This window comes from Xenopus laevis, chromosome 6S, assembly GCF_017654675.1.
Source record: "Xenopus laevis strain J_2021 chromosome 6S, Xenopus_laevis_v10.1, whole genome shotgun sequence".
NCBI lineage: Eukaryota > Metazoa > Chordata > Amphibia > Anura > Pipidae > Xenopus > Xenopus laevis.
Genome location: NC_054382.1, coordinates 94,202,100 through 94,226,964, shown reverse-complemented (window position 1 = coordinate 94,226,964; position 24,865 = coordinate 94,202,100). Strand labels below are relative to the sequence as shown.

At 37.8% G+C, this 24,865-nt stretch overlaps 1 protein-coding gene across 2 annotated transcripts; it reads right to left on the bottom strand.

The window, feature by feature from the left end:
• On the bottom strand, window positions 1-20,789 carry enosf1.S (enolase superfamily member 1 S homeolog). Of its 2 annotated transcripts, none has more exon segments than NM_001091597.1 (17): window positions 1-1,339; window positions 1,936-2,017; window positions 2,727-2,826; window positions 4,623-4,752; window positions 5,348-5,389; window positions 6,101-6,235; window positions 7,743-7,830; window positions 9,011-9,045; window positions 9,753-9,835; window positions 12,341-12,379; window positions 12,479-12,551; window positions 13,454-13,480; window positions 14,090-14,176; window positions 15,964-16,079; window positions 17,730-17,838; window positions 20,150-20,320; window positions 20,484-20,638. In NM_001091597.1, coding segments are annotated over 16 exon segments (1,338 nt in total). In that variant the 5' UTR covers window positions 20,234-20,320; window positions 20,484-20,638; the 3' UTR covers window positions 1-1,231.
• Between the last annotated feature and the right edge of the window lie 4,076 nt (window positions 20,790-24,865).

Here is a 24,865-nt window from a genome sequence, read left to right as displayed (position 1 = left end):
TGAAATCCAATTTCTGTTGTTTATTAAAGCATTCATAGCTGTTGTAAGCGCATTTAAAAATATCAGCTGTCAATCAAATATTGTCTGCCCCTCCTCTATGCCAGGCCATGGGGATGGACATTGGGTCCAGCATTCTGGTGCACAAACAAGATTCTGAGATGATACAAGGCTTGTCTTAATAACAGTGTCCACAAAATGGCTCCTGCCTGCTTGCTTTAATTATGAATTCCCAGACTGAAGGAAACAAGATTCAAATATTTTATACAGGTATAGGATCCCTTATCCGGAAACCCGATATCCAGAAAGCTCCGAATTACGTTATGGCTGTCTCCCATGGACTCCATTTTATCCAAATAATCCAAATGATTAAAAATGATTTCCTTTTTCTCCGTAATAATAAAACAGTAGCTTGTACTTAATCCAAACTAAGATATAATTAATGCTTATTGGAAGCAAAACCAGCCTATTGGATTTATTTAATGTTTAAATGAATTTCTAGTAGACTTAAGGCATGAAGACCCAAATTACAGAAAGATCAATTATCAGGAAAACCCCAGGTCCCGAGCATTCTGGATAACAGGTCCCATACCTGTATAGTGTAATTAAAGTTCATTTTGCTTGACTAATGTGATAAAATGGGATTTTTAATATTTTTTTGGGTGAAAACTTGATCTCCAGCTGTAGGGAACTGCAGCTCCCCTACATGTCTAGCTCAGATATACTTTACAGCTTGCAGCAACTGTAGACTTGCAAGTCTGACATTTGTAATACAGTAATATAATGAAATTATTTGCCATGCCAAAAAATATTTGCATTAGTGAGTGTGAGCAAAAGATGCCCTATTGCCATTAACCACCAAACCAACCAAATTCACACATTTGAATTTAAATCCCCCTATTCGAATGTAAATTTGAATGTGAGTTTTATCACACATCGACCATGGAAACAGTCCTAATTCAAATACTCGCCACCTAAAACCTGCGAGTTCATGTACAAGTCAATGGCACAGGTCTGTTGAGCCATTTGGAGATGTTAATAGCCTTCCAGTTTTTTTCGGGAGAAAAATGTAATTTGTACGAATCGAATATGATTCGAATTTTCCGGGTCGGAACCATTCGATCAAATATTAGACATTCAATTTTTTTCTAAAATAACCTCCTGGTCAAATTGTGAGTATATTTTGAATTAAATTTTTTTTACATGAATTCGAAATGTTTTGAGATGTGACTTTCTAAACCTCCACCTTTTTCTCTAAAATGAGTTTTTTCCAGACTGCTCCATCTGGGAACTGGTATTGCAGCACAGATTCTTCTTTCATTTCTGTGGAATATCCAGGATCCTAGAACGAGAAAAAGTTAAGCCAGTGCAAATAGACTAAGGACATTCATGGGCAATTACTATCCCTACCCTTCCCCACCTAATCCTTAGTTTCTCTGTTGTATGGCCTCACTGGCACTTTCAATGCACATTTGAAATGTAATAGAAAAAAAATAAATGATGGGAATCCAGTAAACTATCTATCTTGTAACACAGTTATAATACTTTCACTCTAGTCATGTGACTGTATAAAAGAGAATAATAAACTCCATTTTACAGAGAACACCAAGATGAGGACAGATGATGAGTTATGGCAGTATATTAGTGAAATGTTGACAAATACAAGATTCCTCTGCACTCAACCCATTATCAATATATTTAAGACAGAGACATTTTGTGCATACTGCTACTGAAAAATGCCTTACCCTTTAAACAAAACAGGGATTGTTTGTCCATATATTGCAATATATTTAAGCTGGCCAACTACGTCAAAGTCATCCCATATCTGGCCAGTCCTATGCTCAATTTTCATTTGATTCATTAAGAATTCTATGGTTTAATTATACATTTTATAAAAGGGACGTATTCGTTATCTGTTATCTACTGTTTAAAAATTACCTTTGGGGGCATGTAAGCAGCTCTGTTGATTATCACAGGATAAGTAAAGTGTTCATGTAAGTGATCTACATACTCGCACATCCTAAAAACCAAAATGGTAACATTTATTATTTAATTCTTACAACATTACAAAATACTGTAATCTATATTCATAATTAGAGGCCAGATTTGGCTTTGGCAGTTTCCATTTATCGGAATTATTATACTCCCAGGTATCCCACCTGGTGGGAAAATAAGTTGCAAAAAGTAATGAGGAGCAGTAATGAATAATGAATAATAACACTAAATCATTGCAATATTAGAACTTCCTACCTAAAGGCATACTGTGATTAGTTAGCTGATATTCTTGTCTTTATAGAGGAACTTTATAGAGTCGGTAGGGCCTGGGATGGTGCTCTAATAAAAAAGTAATTTGCTGGATATCTACTGAGCCGCATTGTGAGGTACAAGGATGTTCCTGCTCATACAAAATCTGAAGAAGACCAACTTTGCCTTTTCTGATTGGCCAGAAGCAGCAATGCTTGAATGACTCCCTCATTAGCATGTACTAAATCCACTATGTTAGAATTCAGCTGAATCCTTCATAAAAGATACGGCCAAATAACGAACAGAATCAGTATCCTAATTTGCATATGCAAATTATGGAAATAAAGGGCAAAAAAGAAACTCTTGGTTTACATTTTGTTTTTTACTTCCTTGTGTGAATCCAAATTCTGCTGAAAAAGGCCAAATTCCAAATCATGGGTTTGGTGCATCCCTACTCCCTTTTACTGTAGCTGAAAAGAACTAACCTGTTATCCAGGCTTCCTGACACACAAATATAGTCAAACAGAATAAGATGTTGCACCAGTTCACAGAGACCAACTCCTCCAGCATGTGGGCAGACGGGAACTAGAAAGAAGGGAAACAATACTTATTTAAATGACTCATTTCCTAAGAGGTATCTGAAGACTACTAGTTTTTTTTCATGCTAAAATCAGTTGTGGGCAACTTGCATTGTCGGGAGGAAAATGTTAATAAGCAAATGGGCAGACTCATTTTCAAAATCTTTTCCCTAGAATGCCGAGATACAGGTATTTTTTACTACACAGGTTTTGCAATCATGTGGTCTTATGGTCTTTGGTGAAAATGTGCAATGAGACAAATGTCATTCTGGGTGACTTCCAGGTGTCAAGAAACATATATGATCCCCTGTACTAGCACATCTGCGGAAACTGTTTGCCCACCAATGCTACAAAGTAAGGGTACAAAAGAGTGGGTTTGCAGAGATTGGGGTGGAAGAACTGTACTGGGCTTACAAAGAGCCCTGACCTCAACCCAACATGTGGGTTCAATAAGAATGGCTCCTGCAAGTGAGGCAAAAAGAAAGACTTACACTCGCACACCCTGGCCTTCCAGACTTCAGCGACTCCCAGGTGCTCGATGCTAGAGGGAATGGGCAACCTCAGAAACAACGTAGGAACAGGACACAACATGGGTAATTTCAGCAGGTAAAACCTTGCTCGTTTATTGCGGATGCAACGTTTCGGGGCGTGACCCCTTTCTCATGCTTGAGAAAGGGGTCACGCCCCGAAACGTTGCATCCGCAATAAACGAGCAAGGTTTTACCTGCTGAAATTACCCATGTTGTGCCGGTGTGTCCTGTTCCTGCAAGTGAGGCCCAACATCAGTGCCCATCCTTTGCTCTTGGGTCTGAGGAGAAAAACCCTACCAACAAAGTTCCAAAATCTAGCAGAAATGCAAATGTCTGCATACTTTTGACCGTGTTGTGTATCTTGTGCTTCTGTTGGAATAGTTTTAGAACAGGTGCATTGCAGATACATTTGGCACAGATGATTTTTCAACCTTAAAAGCAAAATACAATGCTAAAGCATTTATTGTGGGGCTGTTCACACTAATGACTGGCAGCTGTGAAACTGCTACCTTAAAGGGGAACACACAAACATAACTTCAATTTCAAACATAACATAATTTCAAGCAACTTTCCATTATACATCAGTTAAAAAATAAGAGGACTTTTCATGATTTTTAAGGATTTGGACAGTTCCCTAAGCCTAGCCCCCTGCTCTTCTGCTGATCTGTCTAAATACTTTGCTGAGCTGTCTGACTACTGTTACTTTGTATTAGAAGACATCTGTCCTTAGCCTGCTTCCTCCAAACACCACAATTCCCTGCTCGCTGATTTAAATAAGGAATAGAATATCACATTGCAATGCATTGTGGGTTATGTAGTTCCTGCATGCTGTCTGTAAGCCGTGGAGAAGTTGTTACAATTTGTAACATCAGTTTTTAGTCCCTCTTTCCCTGCCAGGATTTCAAATGATGCAGAAAGAGAAGAACTGTTAAACAGCTGGATTTCAGCATAGAAAATGGCATTTATTGATACTTTTTCAAGGGTATATTAGGGGTTTCTGTGTTATGTGGGCCTCTGTATCATATTTTGTTTGGAAGCCGGAGTTCCCCTTTAACATAACTCATCTCCATAAATATTCTGGTTCTGATGGGTACTCTGATGTCAAGAGGGTTCAGTTTATCCTGATATAGTCCTCAAAACAACATATAGTTTACAAACCAGCTTATAAAAAGAGAAAAAAATCACCTTTAAGAGATGTCATCATGTTTTTTTCTTTTATGGCAAAGTAACAATTTCAAGTAAACATCGCCTTCAAGCAGAAAAATAACCTTACCATTGAATTTCTTTGCCATCAGCAGAACAGACAAATTTTCATTCACGCTCCCCAGTCGGCAGCTGTCAATCTGAAGGTACTGCAGCGCTTTCGCTTGGAGAAACTGTTTAAACATTACTCGGTTGTGGCACTGGAGAGAAGGGGAAAGGAACCTACAAATAAGACAACTTCCATTTTGAAATGTAAGGAGATGAAGAGAACAAAGAAAGAAAGATAAGAAGTAGATAAAGTCAGATATGAATACAAAGTAAGAAAAAGAAGATGTATCCTGTATCTATATAGAAGTGAAGACCAATAGCATGACTTTGCTATCAGTATGGACTTATACAAGAAGTGGGGAGAGATGGCATTGGAGAGAACTGTTTTGTAGAGGGAGCTTTCATTATCTTTTATACAGTATAGGGCACTACAGGAAATAGGATTGCCATCTTTTTGTAGCATTCTGTATTACCGGTACTTACTAAATGCAGAAAAATCCAATTAATGTGGACTCATTTTGTATGTATTCACAGACTGGTTCTTCAGCCAGTGATATTAATAGAAAAGAATATTTAGCTACCCCCTCAGTAAATCATTATGTTTAAAAAATAATACCTCCAACTTATCACTTCTGTCAAGAAGCAGTAGTACTGAGCTCTCTCTGTGACTTGCACATGCCTGATAGGAATTATGCTTCTACGTGGGTTATGTACAGACGTAACTATATATTTGGTCTGGGAACATACCTGCTCTCCTGTGGCAACACCTATGTTCACTGGAGATAGTTCCTTTAAAAAAAACACATAAAATTTTTCAGTTGCTGTACCTCATTGTTCTCATTCAGATGCACAAGCCAGGGGGTGTCCTGTTTTTTCTGCCTTTGGCTAGTTAAGTACAGGGCTCACTAGCATCTAACAAGGGTAGAACACTATGCTTATTATGTGGTAATCCACCATTACAAAAGTTGTGTTTTTTTTATTTATTTGTAATCTTAGTAGGAGTAGTGCCTGCTGCAGCCTGTTGGTGTATAGGAGAATCCTAGAAACAATTCTACATGATATGCAGTTCCCAAAGAACCTGCCCCGCACTCCACTCTCGCTTACTGATTGAAATAGAAGGAAATAAACAGTTACTCAGCCACTGCCCCACAGAAGTATTGCCATTGAAACTAGGGATGTACCAAATACACTATTTTGGGATTTGGTCGAATCCCAAATCTTTCATGAAAGATTCAGCCAAATCCCAAAATAAATCCAAACCCTAATTGGACAAGGAAGGGTTACAAAGAAAAAAAACCATTATAATTTATTTGTTCATGTGATGTAAAGTCACATGATTTTAAGGTTTTGGATTGGGTTCAGTCAGGAATTTGGTTTCGGGCAAATCCGAATCCTTCTGGAAAAGACTGAATCCTGGCTCAATCTGAAACCTAATCCTGGATTTGATCAGGATGCATCCCTATTTACAACTTGTGGTAAAATGGTTAATACAAATACAACCTTTGAAATAGTTGCATGACCAAGAATGTCATCTGGTGATGTTGGCTCTTCAATCCACAATGGCTTATATTTAGCCAGGTCTTTCACCCAAGAGATTGCTTCTTGCACATCCCACCTCTGGTTGGCATCAAGCATCTGACAACAGTGGGCAAAAAAATTAAACAAGAACAGAGAATAATTCTAGTCAATATTATAATCAATTATGGCACAAAACACAAAGTCAGACAGCCTGGAAGTACTTTGCATATTCATATGTAAGGAAGGATTCAAGAAGGCTTTTTATTTGAAGATAGTCCGCCTCTAAATTTAGCATCTGAAAAGAGTGAAACACTTCTGGCTAATGATTAAGAATGATCTTAATGTGATATGCAACATATTTGATCGGACCCAACATCTGCTCGCTGTTAGTGCAACTGTCATTTTGGAAAGCACAGGGCTATCAAAAAAAGCATTAAGGCTTATCATGGCTCTTTTTATACATGAACCACTGAGGGAAGGACAGGGCTGGATTTTCCTTTAACAACACACTGTGTCACTTAGATAATGCCGACCAAATGCAACCATTTCTACATGCAATGTTTTGGGAGAATGCCCCTAAATCAAACATGCTTAGATGTAGGAACATGCCCCCAAAATGATGCATTTGACATTATACTTGCAAGAGTTTTACCCTGCATGCATCTGCCCTGTGTGTCAGTTATTGCTGTATGGGATTAATTGAATGGGGTCCCAATTCACACTATTGAACACCAGATCTAGGCTTGGTTTGGAAAGGCAAGGGGTATTAGTGTTTTTCCATTGTGTTGTAATATTGTGCTTCACACACATCTGCATAAAAGACAATTATGTCACCCAAAAACACTACTTAGCAACCTGTTGTATGTTTTTAGACAAAATAATGTTTTTCATGGGAGTATTCAGCTCTGCCCTACCTCTCCAAGGCCTGACTCTGAGGAGTCAGATGGTGGAGAAGACTATGGAGTATATTTATTAAAGAGTGAAGTTAGAGATAACCACAGGCCACTAGAGTGAAATGCCACCTTTCTCCATTCATTTCTATGGGATTTTTAAAGGCGTATTTATCAAATGGTGAAAGTGAAAGTTCACCATTTGATAAAAACGCCTTTAAAAATCCCATAGAAATGAATGGAGAGAGGCGGTGTTTCACTTTTTGAGAAATATACTCCTATAACTTTAAGGGGCCCGTTTACTAACAATCAAATTTTGAATTGTGGTTTTTCTATATTTGTTAAAAGCTTTATAAATCCAAGTGTAAAAACCACCAAAACCTCTAAGGCAAAACTTTGCCAAGTCAAAGTTGTCAAGGTGCAACAGAAGTCAAAAACCTCTGGTAAGCATTTCTTAATTTAAACAAATCTGAAAATGCCCTCTATTCTTTTAAATATGAATCTGGACAAGGGAGATCATCTAAAGCAGCAAGTCAAGCTTTCTGCATTAAATCCTGTCTGGATCAACTTATGGTCAGACTGAGCTTCCAGGAATACTTATAAGAATAAATAAGTAATGTAACAAAAATTTGAGTTGTGTCGTAAGTTATAGCATAACATAAACTACCTACATATGGTTTTACTTTTAATTGCAAAAGATACAGTTATTGTTTCCCACTCCCAGGTAAATTTACCATTATGTTGTCAGGTCCAATCATGTCTCTGATAAGTTCACATCTCCGGATGTCATCCTTTAGATCTGCACCCACTTTTACCTTGAACCTTTAGGAGTGTGTTTTGCAAAACAAAATTACACAAATGTTATTTTTCAGAGGAAAAATAATGAAAATAATAATTTCAAAAACAACTTGAAGCGGATCTCTTCTATTGAATATAATTTGCTATCAAAAATATCTCTGTAAGAAACTGACTAATTATTACACAATGAACCAAAAAGAGCAGCAGGTTCAGAATCCTTCATAAAAGATTGACCAGACACTTTCACTTCATAAGTTTACTGCATATCTACCGGAGTCTGTGGGGTATATTTATCAAAGAGTGAAGTTAAGAGACTTCTAGAGTGAAATTCCGCCACTCTTCATTCATTTCTATGGGATTTTTTTTTTTAATGGGTGAAAGGGAAAGTTCATCCTTTGTAAATACTCTTTTAAAAATCCCCTAGAAATGAATGGAGAGTGACGGAATTTCACTCTAGAAGACTGTGGCGATCTCTAACTTCTCTCTCTATTTGATAAATATACCCCTGTGTTGTTGGTCTGATCTATAGGCTTTTGCTGCTGTTTACGTATTATTATGCAGATTATATGAATCCAGGACTACCACTGCCACAAAGACTGCCCTCCAAATTTATCATTATAAACCACATACAATATACATTAACAAGCTGCAATTTAAATGTGTAGATTTTCTTTAAAGAAAAAAGCAAGTATATGCCTTGCCTGAAGATTGTTGTTTCTGTCTTATTGATGTGTAAAGCATATGGGACAAAAATGGTTTTTTTTTTTCATTAAATATGCAATGAAAATGTGTTGGAAAATGTTCTTGATAATGTCTGAGGCAATAAAAGAGAATGCACTGTAGCTCATGCATGGAACACTAATACTGTAACTATACCTAGAACAGGTTGAGCAATCTTGCTATTCGGTTGGCTGCCGGATATAACTTGTATAGGGGCCTGCAGCTACACACTAGTCAAATTTGCATGAGGAGAAAGGATGAACTAATTATAACCAATTATGATTTACTAAACTATAACTATACTAAACTAGTAACCAATTATGATTTACTCAACTATAGAGACCAGCTTAGCAATGTTTCCTTTAAGTGCAAACATGCACCTGTGCCCCCACAATGTATTATACTCCTCTCCTTCCCCACCCAAAATAATCAAACCTCACACCAGCACAATATGTTCCCCAGAAGCAAATAATATTATACTTACCTAGTCCAGCCTTCTTTAAGTGCATCTGAACACAGCTACAATATAATGATATCATATTAATTATTTATTCAGATATATATTTGTTCAAGCATTGGGCTCAGAGACAGCCTTGTTTAAAAGAAAGACAACTTGAAGTCTAATTTCTATGTACAAAATAATCATATCAGTCTAATATATCCACCCAAATAACCATAATCAGTTAACAAGTGTAGCGAATATAACATTTAGAATAATGAAATGTCTATTTGAAGCAAAACATAGTTATAAAGATATATGTTATATTGTTATAAAAATATAAACATATGTACAGGTATGGGACCTGTTATCCAGGATGCTCGGGACCTGGGGTTTTACGGATAACGGATCTTTCTGTAATTTTAATCTTGAAACCTTTAGTCTACTAGAAGATCATTTAAACATTAAATAAACCAATGGGCTGGATTTGCTTCCAATAAGGATTAATTCTTTCTTAGTTTGTATCAAGTGCAAGCTACTGTTTTATTACTACAGAGAAAAGGGAAATAATTTTGAAAAACTTGTATTATTTGGATAAAATGGGGTCTATGGGAGACGGGCATTCCGTAATTTGCAGATTTCTGGATAACGGGTTTCTGGATAACGGATCCCATACCATGTAGCGCCTATCTATCCATTGCAAATGTCAATGGATTTGATAACTGGCCCCTATTTGTGTATCAGAGATGCACCATGATAAAATGAGATCACCATAACGAGTAAAAACCTTTTTCAGCTGTTCATCTGAATAACCTAACCAGGCACATGATGTAGTATAGGCAGGATATCCACTTGTTAACATATGTTCTTCTACAATAAGACAAGAAAAGAACAATCATTGTATTATGCATATATTAAATAGAAGCTTGTGTTGGTTTGGCTGAAAAATAATCTGACTTGAATCTCTGCAAATGACTCACTGCATCAAGGAAGGGAAAGAGTGTATGTTCTTACTCCTAAGGCATGAATATATTTGTATAACTAACTTGCCCTTACACAAATTTTAGTTTCTATGCTGATAAACCCCTTTACTTTATGTTTTCATGTTTAAGATGATGCCTTTATCCAATTTTCTAGTGCCTAGAAACCTTGGGGCTCATTTATAAACTTTGCGCAGCGCAGAATGATTCACACAGTGAATATATTTGCCCTGCGCATGGTGATATTTATAAAGCTGGATAAGAGTGGTGTATTTAAGGTGCAAACAGAAATGCTTTTTTTTTTTTCGCACTGCAAATGTCCAGAAGAGATTTTTAAATATAGTAAAAATCACAAATTGCGAATATTTATTTGCAAAAAATATATGAAAAACTATTTTGCAGATTGCGAATTTAAATTGCCATCAATGCTTTTTTCACGCACAACAGTCTCGCACAGTGGCCGCACTCTCACAAACACCAGTCTCATTTGCGAAAATTTGTCCGCAATGCGAATTTACAAAAAAAGATGGGCACAGCAGTGCAATATTTTAGCATTCAGGAAAAAACGTGGCAAATTCAACCATTTGTGAATAAATATGCACTGTGCAAACTTGAGAAATGACCCTCCTTGAGTTTGCAAGCAGGCTTCCATGAGATATCAAGCATTACACTTAATTATTACAACATTCCACTTGGATCTTAGAAAAAAAATTGTTAAAAACATAACCTACAAATGAGAAATATAGATGTGCTGAATCCAGGATTCGATCGAATCCAAGAGTCTGGCTGAACCAAATCTGAACCCTACAGAGTGAAAAATGTGCTATGCATGTGTTTGTATGTAAATTCTTGGCTGCAGATTACCCATTTATGGCCCCTGCTTAAATGTAGGCATCAATTCTTTGCCACAGATCACCCCACCAATTTACATCACCGGCCACCCCAGGTATGGGAACCGTTATCCGGAAACCCGTTATCTAGACAGTTCCAAATTATAGAAAAGCGTCTCCCATAGACTCCATACTAAGATGTAATTAATCCTTATTGAAGGCAAAAACAGCCTATTGTGTTTATTTAATGTTTACATGATTTTCTAGTAGACTTAAGGTATGTAGATCCAAAAGACGGAAGTTATCCGGAAAACAACAGGTCCGAGATTCTGGATAACAGGTATTATACCTGTACCTGGTTTCGGACTAATCCCTCCCATCTTCCCTTCTACTGATCAATTCCTATGCCCTCTGCTTTATTGGAATGTAGTCTTTGTTTCCATTTTCTATTAAAAGCACAGTTGTATCCTATGCAATTTTATACATCATTTCAAACCCTTATCAATTACTTGCCTGTTCTTGAATACCTAATCTGTATAATTAAAATGGATTTTTCAGCATATGTTTTATGAACACATGCATGCACTCTCCCTTTCTGTATATCTATTGTATATGTGTGTGTGTTTAGCAAAGCTGTGATTTAATTTTGTTCTGGTTACATACTGAGAACATCATTCATTTGTATACTTGGAGAGAAGAGAAGAAATAAATAGGGAGGCGCAGATGGAATGCACAGATAAAAAGCTGTTTATATAGCTCTGATTAAATGAATATATACAGCACTGGAAATGTTTCTCTGTTCCCTTTGAATATTAAAATCATATCCTAGAACATTGCAAGACATATGTAAAACATCTGAACACTTTCCATACTCTCCCGTTATCCATTATTCATACAGCACATACTGTAAGGAGGAGCAGTTGGCACATGGGTGACGGTGACAGGTCGTGGTGACCTTTAAGGGTGTATAAATCAAAGCAGAAAAACAAAACTCACTGTGCTGAGATACTGAATGCTAAAGATTACCTATGAAAACAAAATTGTGATTCTTGAGTTAAAAAGCTAATGTTATGGCACCCGTTATCCGGAAACCTGTTATCCAGAAAGCTCTGAATTACAAAAAGGCTATCTCCCATAGACTCGATTTAATGTGAATAATCCAAATTTTTAAATGGATTTCTTTTTTCTCTGTAATAATAAAACAGTACCTTGTATTTGATCCAAACTAAGTTATACTTAATCCTTATTGGACGCAAAACAAGCCTATTTGGGTTTATTTAATGTTTACATGATTAGTAGCCTTAAGCTATAAAGATCCATATTACGGAAAGATCAATTATCTGGAAAACCCCAGGTCCCAAGCATTCTGGATAACAGGTCCTATACTTGTACTGGTGGATACACATGGAAAGAAAACTCTAACACGGTTTCCATCACAGAGGCATCAAATACAGCATTGGGCTATTGAAGAATACATGTATTTACATAATCAGTATAAGGCACTATCACAAAGTACTTTTTGCCTTTAGGTTTGATTTATCTGCTATAATTATAATCAAAATTACCTCTATCTCTTTGTCCTTGTTTTCCATTTTGAAGAATTTCTATAAAAAAAGTCAAAATGCTATTGTTTAGTAAGAAATAAATTTATTATTTTTGGCACATCAGCACCCATGTAAAGGTTATTAAATAATGTGGCTTACTGAGTGCTTCTTCCTCAGTCAGTGCATCTGTGATATACCTGAAGTCAATGCAAGATACCAGCTGATGTGGGTCCTGCCAGCATAAAGGTTACACTTAGAGGAATGCATGTGCCTGTTCTGTGGTGTATATATTGCCTGGGTACAGGCACACATAGGGTCGCCACCTTTTCGGTTTTGTGCGGAACAGTTCAGTTTTTCTTAGGGCTGTTTGTATAATGACAGTGTAATCAGGTTTGAGCCTTATGAATCGAGAACAATAATCTGGTTTATGACCACCGCTTATGTCATGATAATGCCTACATTGCAAAACAATGCCTGCAAATGTCATGACGGCCCCCCCATATGTCACTGTTCTACCCCATCATTCTGCCCTCTCTTTCTATTTTTGTCAAGGTCAAAGGTGGCAACCCTAGGCACATAATAGTACATGAATATGCTCAAATAAATATTAGCAATGACAAAATACAGTAGCTTGCAGTCCAACAAAACAAGTACTACAAGACCTTGGTAATTTGGCTACATCTAAGTTTGTATAACAAGTCCATGCCTGAACTTTTTAAATCATTTCATTTATAATGCTAGCACCATAACTGAGACATTTAAATGTATATAGCAGAAAAATAGACCCACCATGGGACTTTATGATAGGGTGAAATAAAAAAAAAAATAGCAAGAAAAATCAGCACCAAAACCAGTGAAATCCTTTTGATTTTCTTATCTGCATTGCATGGAGCATTTCCTTGTTGAATTACAGTTATTAAGTAAAAAGTAATCTAAATTGTAGGGGTGCGGGTGTATGTGCCAATTCCTAAATGAAAAACGGATGACAAGCCACCTTGGGTTCATGGCTTTACCATGTTGCCCAACAGTGTAATTTTTTGTGGTCACTAGATTGAGCACAAAGAGTTAGTGTAATGGAGAGAAAACACTAACATAATATATGAAAAAACAAGCAAAAACAGCTAAAAGACTTACCATGTCGACCAACAGTTTCCACAAAGGCTAGAGAAAGTGAAACATAAATGTAATCAAAATTGTCCACATCGGTGGCCAGTACCATCAAGAATTACAGGGATATCTTAGCAGGGCCTTCTGCAACAGGAGGCCCATTTATTAGCCTATTAGTCACCTGGCTCTGATGGCCCTGCCATCAAGTAAAATGGCCTCTAATGGAAAAAGATTTGCACATGCACATGCAATCATGCCCTTGATCCATCACTGTTACGCCCTATTATGCTGGAACCCCACCCACAAACGCATAAAACCTGCCCTCTCCACCTCAAGCTCTGCCCCGTGTGTATCCTGCGAATCATACTTTTACATCTTTTTCACAGATTAAAACATAGAATAGCTGATAATATACAGTATACAAAAAAGAATATATTCTTTGCATAGTAAGAGCAGTCAACCACTACAGCAAATGTCAAACAAGTGTAGAAATGGAAAGAATGAGTAGCTTAAAGTATGACACTGTATTACAGAGCAAACATTTGACAACAGTCAGAGCTAGAACTAGGGATAGAGGCACATGACTAGGGCACATACCTCAGCTAGCTGCCTGCTTCAAAATATTTTTTGTACATTAATTTCTTATTATGAAAGGTTTCTTACCTTCTTTTCTTTCTTAGCCCATAAATCCCACACGGCATTTAAGACAGCAGCAGTAGCCAGCTGAACAGCTCCTTTTTCAGGTCCAATCTAAGAAAGATAAATATAACAGTATGTACTGTATAACATTTTGAAATCCGAATATTTCACCACTATGTCCATTCTAGAAAGCGTTTATTTAAAAAAAACAGTACAAACAATTATTTAATAATATTGTAATTTTAAGGCATTTACAATGATAAAATGCACCACATTTGATTTTTTTTTTTTTAAAGAACTTGATTAGGGAAAAAACATTTAGAGCCGTGGTTCTCATGTGCTAATGGAACTAAAGCATTGCCTTTGTTCTACAAACTTTGTAGAGCTACAGAATGAATCTGGTTACAGGTTGAATCAAATTTAAAGCAACACAGCACAAAGATATCTACCATGACTTTACAGCTACTTGAATTATAGAAACTGACTCAGCAAATGAGATTTACTTTACTAGTAACGTCATAATCATAATCAAGGGACACGGCCCTTTCTTTTAACAGAATATTCTTGCTCCTCTATGCAATGCAGTCCTGCTATAAAGGCTACAAGTTGCCATTATTGTAGAATAAAAATGCACTGCTTAGGCTCCAGTACACTGAATTTTCCCTTTTGGGCTATAACATTTGGATGAGAATAAATCCACTGCAAGGGGAGGGGGATTCAGGTATGGTAGATTTTAAAAAAAACTATCACATATCACAAAAGTCTTTATTCTTTTCTTTTTTGGGTGGAATTATATGCTATGTTTCACATGGATTAGCTTTTCTTAATAATGTATTCTAGTAAGTAAAAGGAAGACGTGGAAACCAGCCGTATTGCACTGGTTAAAGCACAGTTCTGCAAGGTATATTATTAAATTAATATTACTAAAGAAGAATGTGGAAATCACTGTAAAAAGACATGGACGTTTGATAATGTAGTCCTTTAAAGGAGAAGAAAAGCTACCAAGGCAGTTTATTGCCAAAAGATTAGCAACTGTGCAAGATAGAACACTATTTATATGCTCTGAGCTCAGGTTACAGCAGGGAGGGGAGGAGGGAAGAGGGAGAGAGGAGCAAACTGAGCATGCTCAAGCCCAAGCCCTGGAGGTTTAAGATGAAAACAGGAAGTCTGATACAGAAGCACACAATACAAGAAAAAAAATGTTATGGGTTTTCTTTTTCGACAGAGGACTCTGAGCAGCATCTGATAAAGTTTTCTTAGTTTTAACCTGTCCTTCTCCATTAAGGAAAGATATCTGAAAGATAATACATGTATAGGTCAATGTCACATTGTGGTTTAGACTGAACGTTGGCGATTTCTTTCTTGGTTTTTTTACAAAATATTGTTTCTAGCTGGCATTTAGCCTTTAGAACAAGAAGCTATTTACAGGTGTAGGTTAATTGGCTGGGGCTTAGAAGCTCCCTTCTTTCTCACTAGACCTCCTAAGTTAAGGATACGTGTAACATGGTCTTTCTAGTCACACTGTTTGCTGGGGGGCCTGATTTTAAATGTACTACAGACTTAGAATGCGAATAGGCAGTGTAAGACTCACGTGGAATGAGGGGGATTGACACGGTACATAAGCTTACTTATTGTGGCCAAAGTTTGATATCAACACCTCATTATTTTTTGTAATAAAAGGCAAAAAAAGCCAACTGTGTGCTGGCAATCTTTCTTCTGTCTTTTAAATATCTCACATTTCTAAAACAATAAGGACATATGTATGGAAATTAAAGTGCAGTTATTGAACTCTGTGTATAGAATAAAATGCCCTTGGGAATCAATTCAGTGGCTTCATTTGATACAATATGATACAATATGAAGCAAATAGCTTTCATTACTTAATGATGAATACATACCCATCTAAGTTGCCCATCACTTGTAAGCTGCCGGTAAAAGTCCCTGAAATTGTTAACAATGTCTTCAAGTGCTTTTCCAATAACATGCCTTGAAAGGGCTCTTACAGCACACACCACTGCAAAAAGAAAATATAAAAAGCTATTTAGAAAAAGTACAGCATGTCTGGTTGCTTGTATACTTATCAACTAAGGGCTGTTAGAACACCAGATGGGAAGGGGGAAGTAGCAATTATTATAGATCAGTATTTGTTTATTTTGGGTGCATTCACCTTGTGCATGTATTGTCCTAGGCTGACACTGTTTTTGTTATCTCTGATTTTCATCTATGTCTATATGTGCTCAAAAAAATGGCAGTCACTAGAAACCATTTAGGGGACCAGGGGTGTAACTACCAGGGGAGCAGGGGGTGCAATTGGGCCAGGGCCCGCACCCCCGCAGGGCCCCCCCGGCAGATCGCGCGCGCTGCAGCCGTCTGGATTCGGCTGCAGCCTCAGAGAATCACACGGACGAGGGTGGGGGCGGGCCCGGCTGAATGGCCCGCACCAGGGCCCGCCCCCACCTAGTTCCGTTACTGTAGGGGACAATGAGATACGACTAAAGGTGGCTATTCACGGGCCAATAAAAGCTGCCAACCTGGTGCCCTGGCTGAAAACCGTTGAGTTTTTTTTCTGTCAGATAGAGTACCACATCTGTGCACTGATGTGGGCTTCAATTGCAAGGTGGGCGTATTGGTGAAAGATCCACTCATTTGGCGACCTTGTAGCCTTAGATAATACAGTTAATGCAGAATGCAGTAGAGTGCAGTGCTGACAACTACATTTTGTGATGAGATATAAATGCAACCATTTATTACAGCCTACAAAGGCACTTTGGAACACTTACTACCTTATGGATTATTGAGGGGACACACAAGTGGGAGCCCTATACTTAATGCTTAACTTAGACATACTGGAGGTGCAGAGAGTTGTGTCTGATAATGTTAGATGCTACAAAGAGTGCACAATTTCTCCTGGGGTGATAGTATTGGGTTAAAGGCTAATCATAAGATGAAGTTGTGGTTATAGTATATGTTTACATAATGCAAAGCCAGATGTCTCATGTGGAAGCATAAATGTGGCTAGTCGGCATGCATGATGTGGCATGTGAGTACAACACTGCATTATTTTCACTTCCTTAAAGGGGTTGTTCACCTTCCAAAGACTTTTTTCAGTGCAATTGTTTTCAGATTGTTCACCAGAAATAAAGACTTTTTTCAATTACTTTCCATCTTTGATTTTTTACCGTTTTTCCAAAATCTAAGTTTAAAGTCCCTGTCTCTGGTGTTTCAGTCTCGCAAATCAGTAATTCAGACTCTAAGCTGTTGCAACATTTAGTTGATACACTTTTCAGCAGCATCTCTGAAGTATTTACAACAATTGTATAAATTCTAACAGCTGCCTGTAATGAAACCCAGGGATTCAGCTCAGCAGGAATAAAGATAAGAAATGTATCAGCTAAATGTATCAATTTAGAACAGATTAGAGGGTCTAATTAAATCTTTGAAAACTGACAGATACACACAGTACCATTGTGCAGAAATAAACATGGACTTGATATGTGTTCAGCTATTCAGCTGCATGAGCATATTTATATCAATTGATATGGAAAGGAGCCTGCACGTGAACATGTATTAAGCACATTAATGTTGCAGCTGATTTCATTTGAGTGCTTGTATCAGATGAGGGAGGTAGTATGCTACAAAATAACCTTTAGTACCAAGTACTTACCAACTTCTGTGCCTTTTCCTAAGGTGAAAGTTAATCCGTGTCCTTTTAAACCATCAGCAGCATCAGTTTCTATCACAACATAGGCAGCAGAGTAATCAGGGTCTGTGTGCTAGGGTACAAAGTGCAACAGTCATGCTTAGAATGCATCAAACAAAAAGTGATGACTATGCAATAAATAAAACCATACAGTTGTTTCCTCATATGAGATATTTCATGCTGACACACTTCCACCTTCAATGAACCTAGTCCTTTCTTGCTCTTTTACACAACCTTATGTGCTCTATTTACATTCCGAGATTCCATTAGTGAAAGCTTTTGATCTAACCAATACACACAGTTGCATCAGGTGAATGAATGGGATTTATATAATCAAATCCAGTTTTTAACAAAGCAGATTGCTGTATTTTCAGTTATTTAAACAAGCACATATACCTATTAACAAGAGTATAAGATGTTAAAGAGATATTCATTCACCTTCCAGACATTACTGGATGATCTTCTAACAGATATTCAGGTTGTTGTTTTGGCTACAACTCGGTCAGGAGTGGCTATGTTGGTGAACAATCATCCTGTAAATGTCCAGCCTTAAGGTGGCCATACACGGGCAGATAATGCTACCGATATCGGTCGTTTAGACCAATGTGACAGCTTATTTGCCCGTGTATGGGGGCTTCCGACGGGTCTTCCCGTTCGATATCTGGACATGATATAGATCGGGAAGGTTTGATTTTTACCCGACCGACCCGTCGGAGCCCGTTGGCATATCGTAATTCGATAGTTCGACCATACGGCCGAAAGTTCAAATTACCCCCAATATAGCCATGCCGTTAGTGGCATATCGGGGAAAGATCCGCTCGTTTGCCGATGTCGCCAAAGGAGCAGATCTTTGAGTCTATGGCCAGCTTAACTTTCAGCATACTTCAGCTATGCTTCATCTGTCTTAACAAGGCTTCTATTCTACTAAAAAGCCCTAGGGCAGGCAGGTTATATTCAAAGGACACAGTGGGTTGAATTGCATGGCCAAGCTCTCTTCATCTTAGGGTTTGGTGGATATCCATAGTTCTTGGCCTCTACAATCTTTATTGTTTTCCCATTTTCTCTGTATTCTTTGTGTTTTGCATATGGGGTACATTTTAAAAGATGATCAGTTTTTTAATCACTAGTGATGTAGGTTTCTGTCATAATACCTATGTCTGCAGTTCTGGATGATACAAAGGTCAGTGTTAGTGATTAAATGATTAATGAAGCCCTGTAACAGTCACCCAAAATATTTGATGTTGGTGAGATGTGCCCAGCACTGAGCAGCAGCAAATATATTTGCATTTACGGTAATAATTTAGAGGAGGAACCCTTGTTTATACTCAGGAGTATTTTGGACCTCCTGTCTTCCTGAACATTTGTGTTTCTCTCTTGCTCCTTGGCCATTGCTCTATTTCCTCCAGCTACACTGTATATCAATATTATTTCTTCTAGCCATTGGATGGAGTGCAATCTGGTGAAACTGATGGTTGCCAAAGTTCTACTGCATTTGTATTATGTGGTGGGGGGGGGGGCAGAAGCCCTGTCACACCTGTAAAAGGGCTCTACAAAATGTTCAGGCCTGGTTTTGTGGGTAGGCCACAAAGGCCCAGGTTTATGCCAGCAAACCTTTAAGGGTGGTATGCCGCCCACTTACCACATTGATAAGGAGCTACACTGGGGACTGTGCCTGCTTTAAAAATGTTTCCTCCAGTGCGGCTCCTGTTTCTATAGGTAGAGGTAAAAGTGTGGGTTTAGGGGATAATGATTAACTTCTGCACACACTCACAGGTTAGTATACAATTGCAGACCAGCTTTGGGGCACATCAGCTTAAAATCCAGACCTGAACTGGGGGTCATTTATCAACACCGGGCAAATTTGCCCATGGGCAATAACTAATGGCAACCAATCAAATTGCTGCATTCATTGTCCTACTTGCAGCTGGCTTTAAAAGGCTAATCGCTGATTGGTTGCTATAAGTAACTGCCCATGGACAAATTTGCCCGGTGTTGATAAATGAGCCCCATGTGTTACCACTGAATAACCACAGTTGTGTCGGCTTTGCATCATCGTTTGCAGAGCTGTTTTGTTAGAAATGTGGAACCCTCCTGATTTGCACCTAGTTTATTACACAGTAGAACCATTATTGATATCAAGTGCTTTGGCCACCAGTGCAGACACCTTGGTGCAGACATTGGGTAAGAAAACTCAGTGCTGCCACTTTCTTTACTTTTTTTTTATTTGCTTGATTTACCAACATGGGCCTTTGCTTTGTATTGCCATAGTAAACGAGCATTATATAAATAATTATGAACTTTTCCTGATACTGTAATGCAAGATATATAGTAATGGGGTAGAAAGTTGCTGCAGGTACAGGCCAGCAGCTGATTCTGATTCTTACCATAGCATCGGAACCATGCTGATCCAGGGAGGTGGGGAAGCGGACATCAGTAACATGTAGACAAGTGATTTTCCCAGTGATCATGGTCGGTCTTTCTATAGCAGCTCAGTATGTTACTCAGGCAGTGTGCTTCCCATAGGCAGATTTAACTAGTTATGCTCAGAAGTCCTGCTTATAAGGTGCATAAAACAAAATTAAAGAAAAAACTTAAAGAGAGAAAAAGCCCCAACTGGGAAACTTCCGATTTAAATTCCCACCCTCATCCATATTCTGTACTGACAACAAGGGACTCCTATTAGGAAAGCGCATGAGTCACATTGATCTTGTCTCACACCTGGGAATATTTACGGTGTAGAAAAAAGTGATCAAAAGGTTGTAAAACGACCCCCAAAGCAGATGCAGTTCTATGAGTGAAACAGGAATCCTGGGTCCCCTTCAGTCCGTGTCTGTGCTGCTCTGTCAGGGGACACAATGAGTTCAGCGTTTGTCAGGCTCTGCTTCAGTTCAGATCAGTAGGAAGGCTGGCAGGGAGTTCACAAAACAAGAAGGAGGAGATAAACATAAGAACCACTGAAAACACAGCTCAGCATGTTCTTCTCAGCGCAACACAAGTTCACTTCCTCTTCCTGTCTCTACCAGTTAACCCTTACTTTACTTACAACTCTTTTCTGTCCCTGCCTCCTACAACAAGATTACACTCTGGTGGAGACTGGGAGACCTGCTTGTGGTGTCTCCCCAGATGGGTGCTACAGTATAACCACAGGGAATCCCACTAGGAAAAAATTATATATTTTTATTAATTACCTAATTATTAAAGCCAACATATACTGCAGTGCCATACAATAGACCCATTGAACGTACTTGGCTTTACTATAACAATACTAACAATTGCTATAACAATATAGAAATGATAATGAACTATACATGGCACTAAGAAAAATACAGTGTTATGTCACACAGCTTTGCAGAGAATAGCACTGGAGACATTATAAAGGAAAGGAAATATACAGGTTATACGTCTAGTAAGTCCAGTTATAGGGTAAGGCCACACGAGGAGATTCGGGGAGATTTTGTCGCCTGGCCGCGTGTGCATTAGCGCAGACGACTTTGCGCTGTAGCCTATGGGGAAAAACGCAGAGGCAGTTCGGGGAGATAGTCGCGCAAAAGACGAGGCGTTTAGTCGCCAGGCGACAAAATCTCCCCGAATCTCCTCGTGTGGCCTTACCCTTATACTATGAATTGGAAAAATAGCACTCCAGTATTTCAGAACTTGTCAGGATGTCAGAACTTTATGGATGTCATGTTTCTGGCTCTCAAACCTGTATATAAAAACACCAAGAACATTGATGTACACATTTGTTAATAGTAGTTTAACACAAGGAAGTCAGGAGCAGTATTATACCTCCCAACTGTCCCATTTTATGGCTAGATCTCCTGCACTGAGCAGCCAGAAAAAGATAGAAAGTTTCTAAAACTGAATTGGCTTTTGGCAGAGAGCCCAGAATACGTGGCAGGTGCACTTAGATACATTTGTTACAATTTCAGATAAGCAAAGAAACACTTGTAACAATTTAAGATAAGCAGGTTTCTTGGGGAAACTGATTCACCTTCATTAGCAAAACTGTAATAACACATAAAAACCACAGAAATGTGTTCAGACTTTCATAACCTGCCAAATTTTGTGAAATGAACATGGTAATGATTATTATTATAATTATGGGGTGTGGCCACAAAAATGGGCATGGTAAAAAAAAAACGCAGCACGGCTTTATGTCCCTCTTTCTATTTCCAAAATGTTGGGAGGTATGCAGTATGAATCAGAAGTGCTCTTCATTAAGGGTTACTAACATTGGAGATAAAAATCTGGAGAGATTTCTGGAGATGTTGCCCATGGCAACCAATCAGCAATTAGATTTAAACAGTCACCTATAAGTTAGAAAACAGAGGCAAAGATCTGATTGGTTGCTATGGGCAACATCTCCAGAAATCTCTCCAGATATTTATCTCCAATGTTAGTAAACATGCAAAGAATTACGGAATTGACATGCACTCACCCATTTCACCCTTTGCTGACACGCTTTTGTGATTAGTGCTGCCAGTGCCAAGAAAGTGATTTTGTTTTTATTGAACAGCCAGAAAAAGATACAAAGTTTCCAACTTGATTTGCTTTAGGCAGAGAGCCCAGAATATGTGGCAGGTGCACTTAGATACATTTTTATAACAATTTAAGATAAGAAAAGAAACAATTGTGACTATTTAAGATCAGCAGGTCTCTTGGATAAACTGTGACTTGGAGCTTAAAAGGAAATTCACCTTCATTAGCAAAACTCGAATAAAACATAAAAAACACCGAAATGTGTTCAAACTTTCATAACCTGTCAAATGTAAAATGAACTTGGTAATTAGGTGGTGTGGCCACAAAAATGGACACTCCGCGCGCAAATCTTTTTCTCCTTGTATTTCCAAAATGTTGGGAGGTATGGGTACAGACTTACCCCAAAAAATTTAAAGCTGTAATTGCAGCAAAATGTGACTTAACAAAGTATTTATATCTGGGCACTGAATACTTATTTACACACGATGTTTCAGTTTTTTATTTTTGATACGAAAATCCAATTTTTATTTCAATCATTTGAATCCAAATTTAGGACTTGTATTGAGTAAAATGTAAGAAAAGGTCACTGAATACCTTTGCAAGGCAGAATATATTATTATAATTTAATAATTAAAATCTAATGTTAAATAATATGTATTATTTTGAATAAGTAACCCTATTCCAGAACACTTATAACCCAGAAGGGTCTGCTGTCCTTTTGTTAAGCTGACACATACTCATTACTCAAAACATTTTTTGGGAAATGTAATGGTGCTCATTAAAATAAAATAATATTTTAATGTACATCATTCTCTTTTTTTCCAGTAGAGTGTGCTGTAGTACTCCTTTCATTCGACATGCAACAGGTTCTTTGTTAAAGATAATAAACCATAAAATCGTTATCATTTACATTTTGTGATGATATTTAATTCACTGTTATACAATAAATAATTATTCATTTCACAGAAATTCAATTATCTTTATAACATATTTTAGAAAATGCTAGCATAGTTATATATGGAGGCACAGATAATCATTCAACAACATTATAATTATATATTTATAAGACAAGGCGATAATTATTTTTCACAAAGCTCCAGCAAAACTCCAGCAGCCCCTGTGGTTTTTGCCACATACTACCAGTCCTGACATGACCAGAGGGAGTTGTCCTGCTTTGACACTTATAATACATCTAAAATGCAGAGAGCCATTCTTATATACCAACAACATCTGTTACCTCCTATGTGTATCGGCAGGTAAACTGGCTGCTCATAAAACTGATCATTGTGTGTGTGACAGGGTCATTTGATTGTAAGCTCCACTGGGACAGGTGCTGATGTGAATAATGTATAAAGTAAGTGCTGCAGAATATGTCAGTGCTATATAAATAAGGAGCAGTGTTCGAAATTCCGGGCATATCTCTCTAGTTTAAAAAAACAGAAATTCGGCTCTTACCAGGAGCGGCATTTTTGCTGCCCCTGGCAACCAGGGGGCACTGTTGTCTGAGGTGAGTGCCTCAACTCGCCTCATTGGTGGGGCGCCCCTGATAAGGAGTAATAGTAATAATACAATGAACTCTCAGCAGAAGATGAGCAATCTTGGAAACTAATATTTAAACATTGTATGTTCTTCCTTCTCCAAATATATACAGTGAAACCTTAAAGGGATACTGTCATGGGAAAAAAAAAAATTTTCAAAATGAATCAGTTAATAGTGCTGCTCCAGCAGAATTCTGCACTGAAATCCATTTCTCAAAAGAGCAAACAGATTTTTTTATATTCAATTTTGAAATCTGACATGGGGCTAGACATAGTGTCAATTTCCCAGCTGCCCCAAGTCATGTGACTTGTGCTCTGATAAACTTCAGTCACTCTTTACTGCTGTACTGCAAGTTGGAGTGATGTCACCCCCCTCTCTTTTCCCCCCAGCAACCAAACAAAAGTACAATGGGAAGGTAACCAGATAGCAGCTCCCTAACACAAGATAACATCTGCCTGGAAGATATAAGAACAACACTCAATAGTAAAAACCCATGTCTCACTGAGACACATTCAGTTACATTGAGAAGGAAAAACAGCAGCCTGCCAGAAAGCATTTCTCTCCTAAATTGCAGGCACAAGTCACATGACCAGGGGCAGCTGGGAAATTGACAAAATGTCTAGCCCCATGTGAGATTTCAAAATTGAATATAAGAAAATCTGTTTGCTCTTTTGAGAAATGGATTTGAGTGCAGAATTCTGCTGGAGCAGCACTATTAACTGATTCATTTTGAAAAAAATTTTTTTTCCCATGACAGTATCCCTTTAATTTTACATACCCCAATTTTACGTTTTTCCACATTTTACAGTTTTTTTGTGGTCCAACAATGTACAGTACTAATGCATTTCAATGTGTGTGTTTTCCCCTGATTTTACACAAAATGTTGTTATGATGTTCACAAAAATTGCTGTTTGTCTTCTGTAAATGTTATAAGGTTTAAAATACTAACCAAGATACTGTTTCAAAGCAGTGAAATCCTCCCTACACTGGACTCCGTATACCAAATTACTTTGTTTTTCTTTAGGAGTTGGATCCTTTGGGTGTACCAGGTTTTGTCTCAATGTGTTGCTAGGTTTGAAATA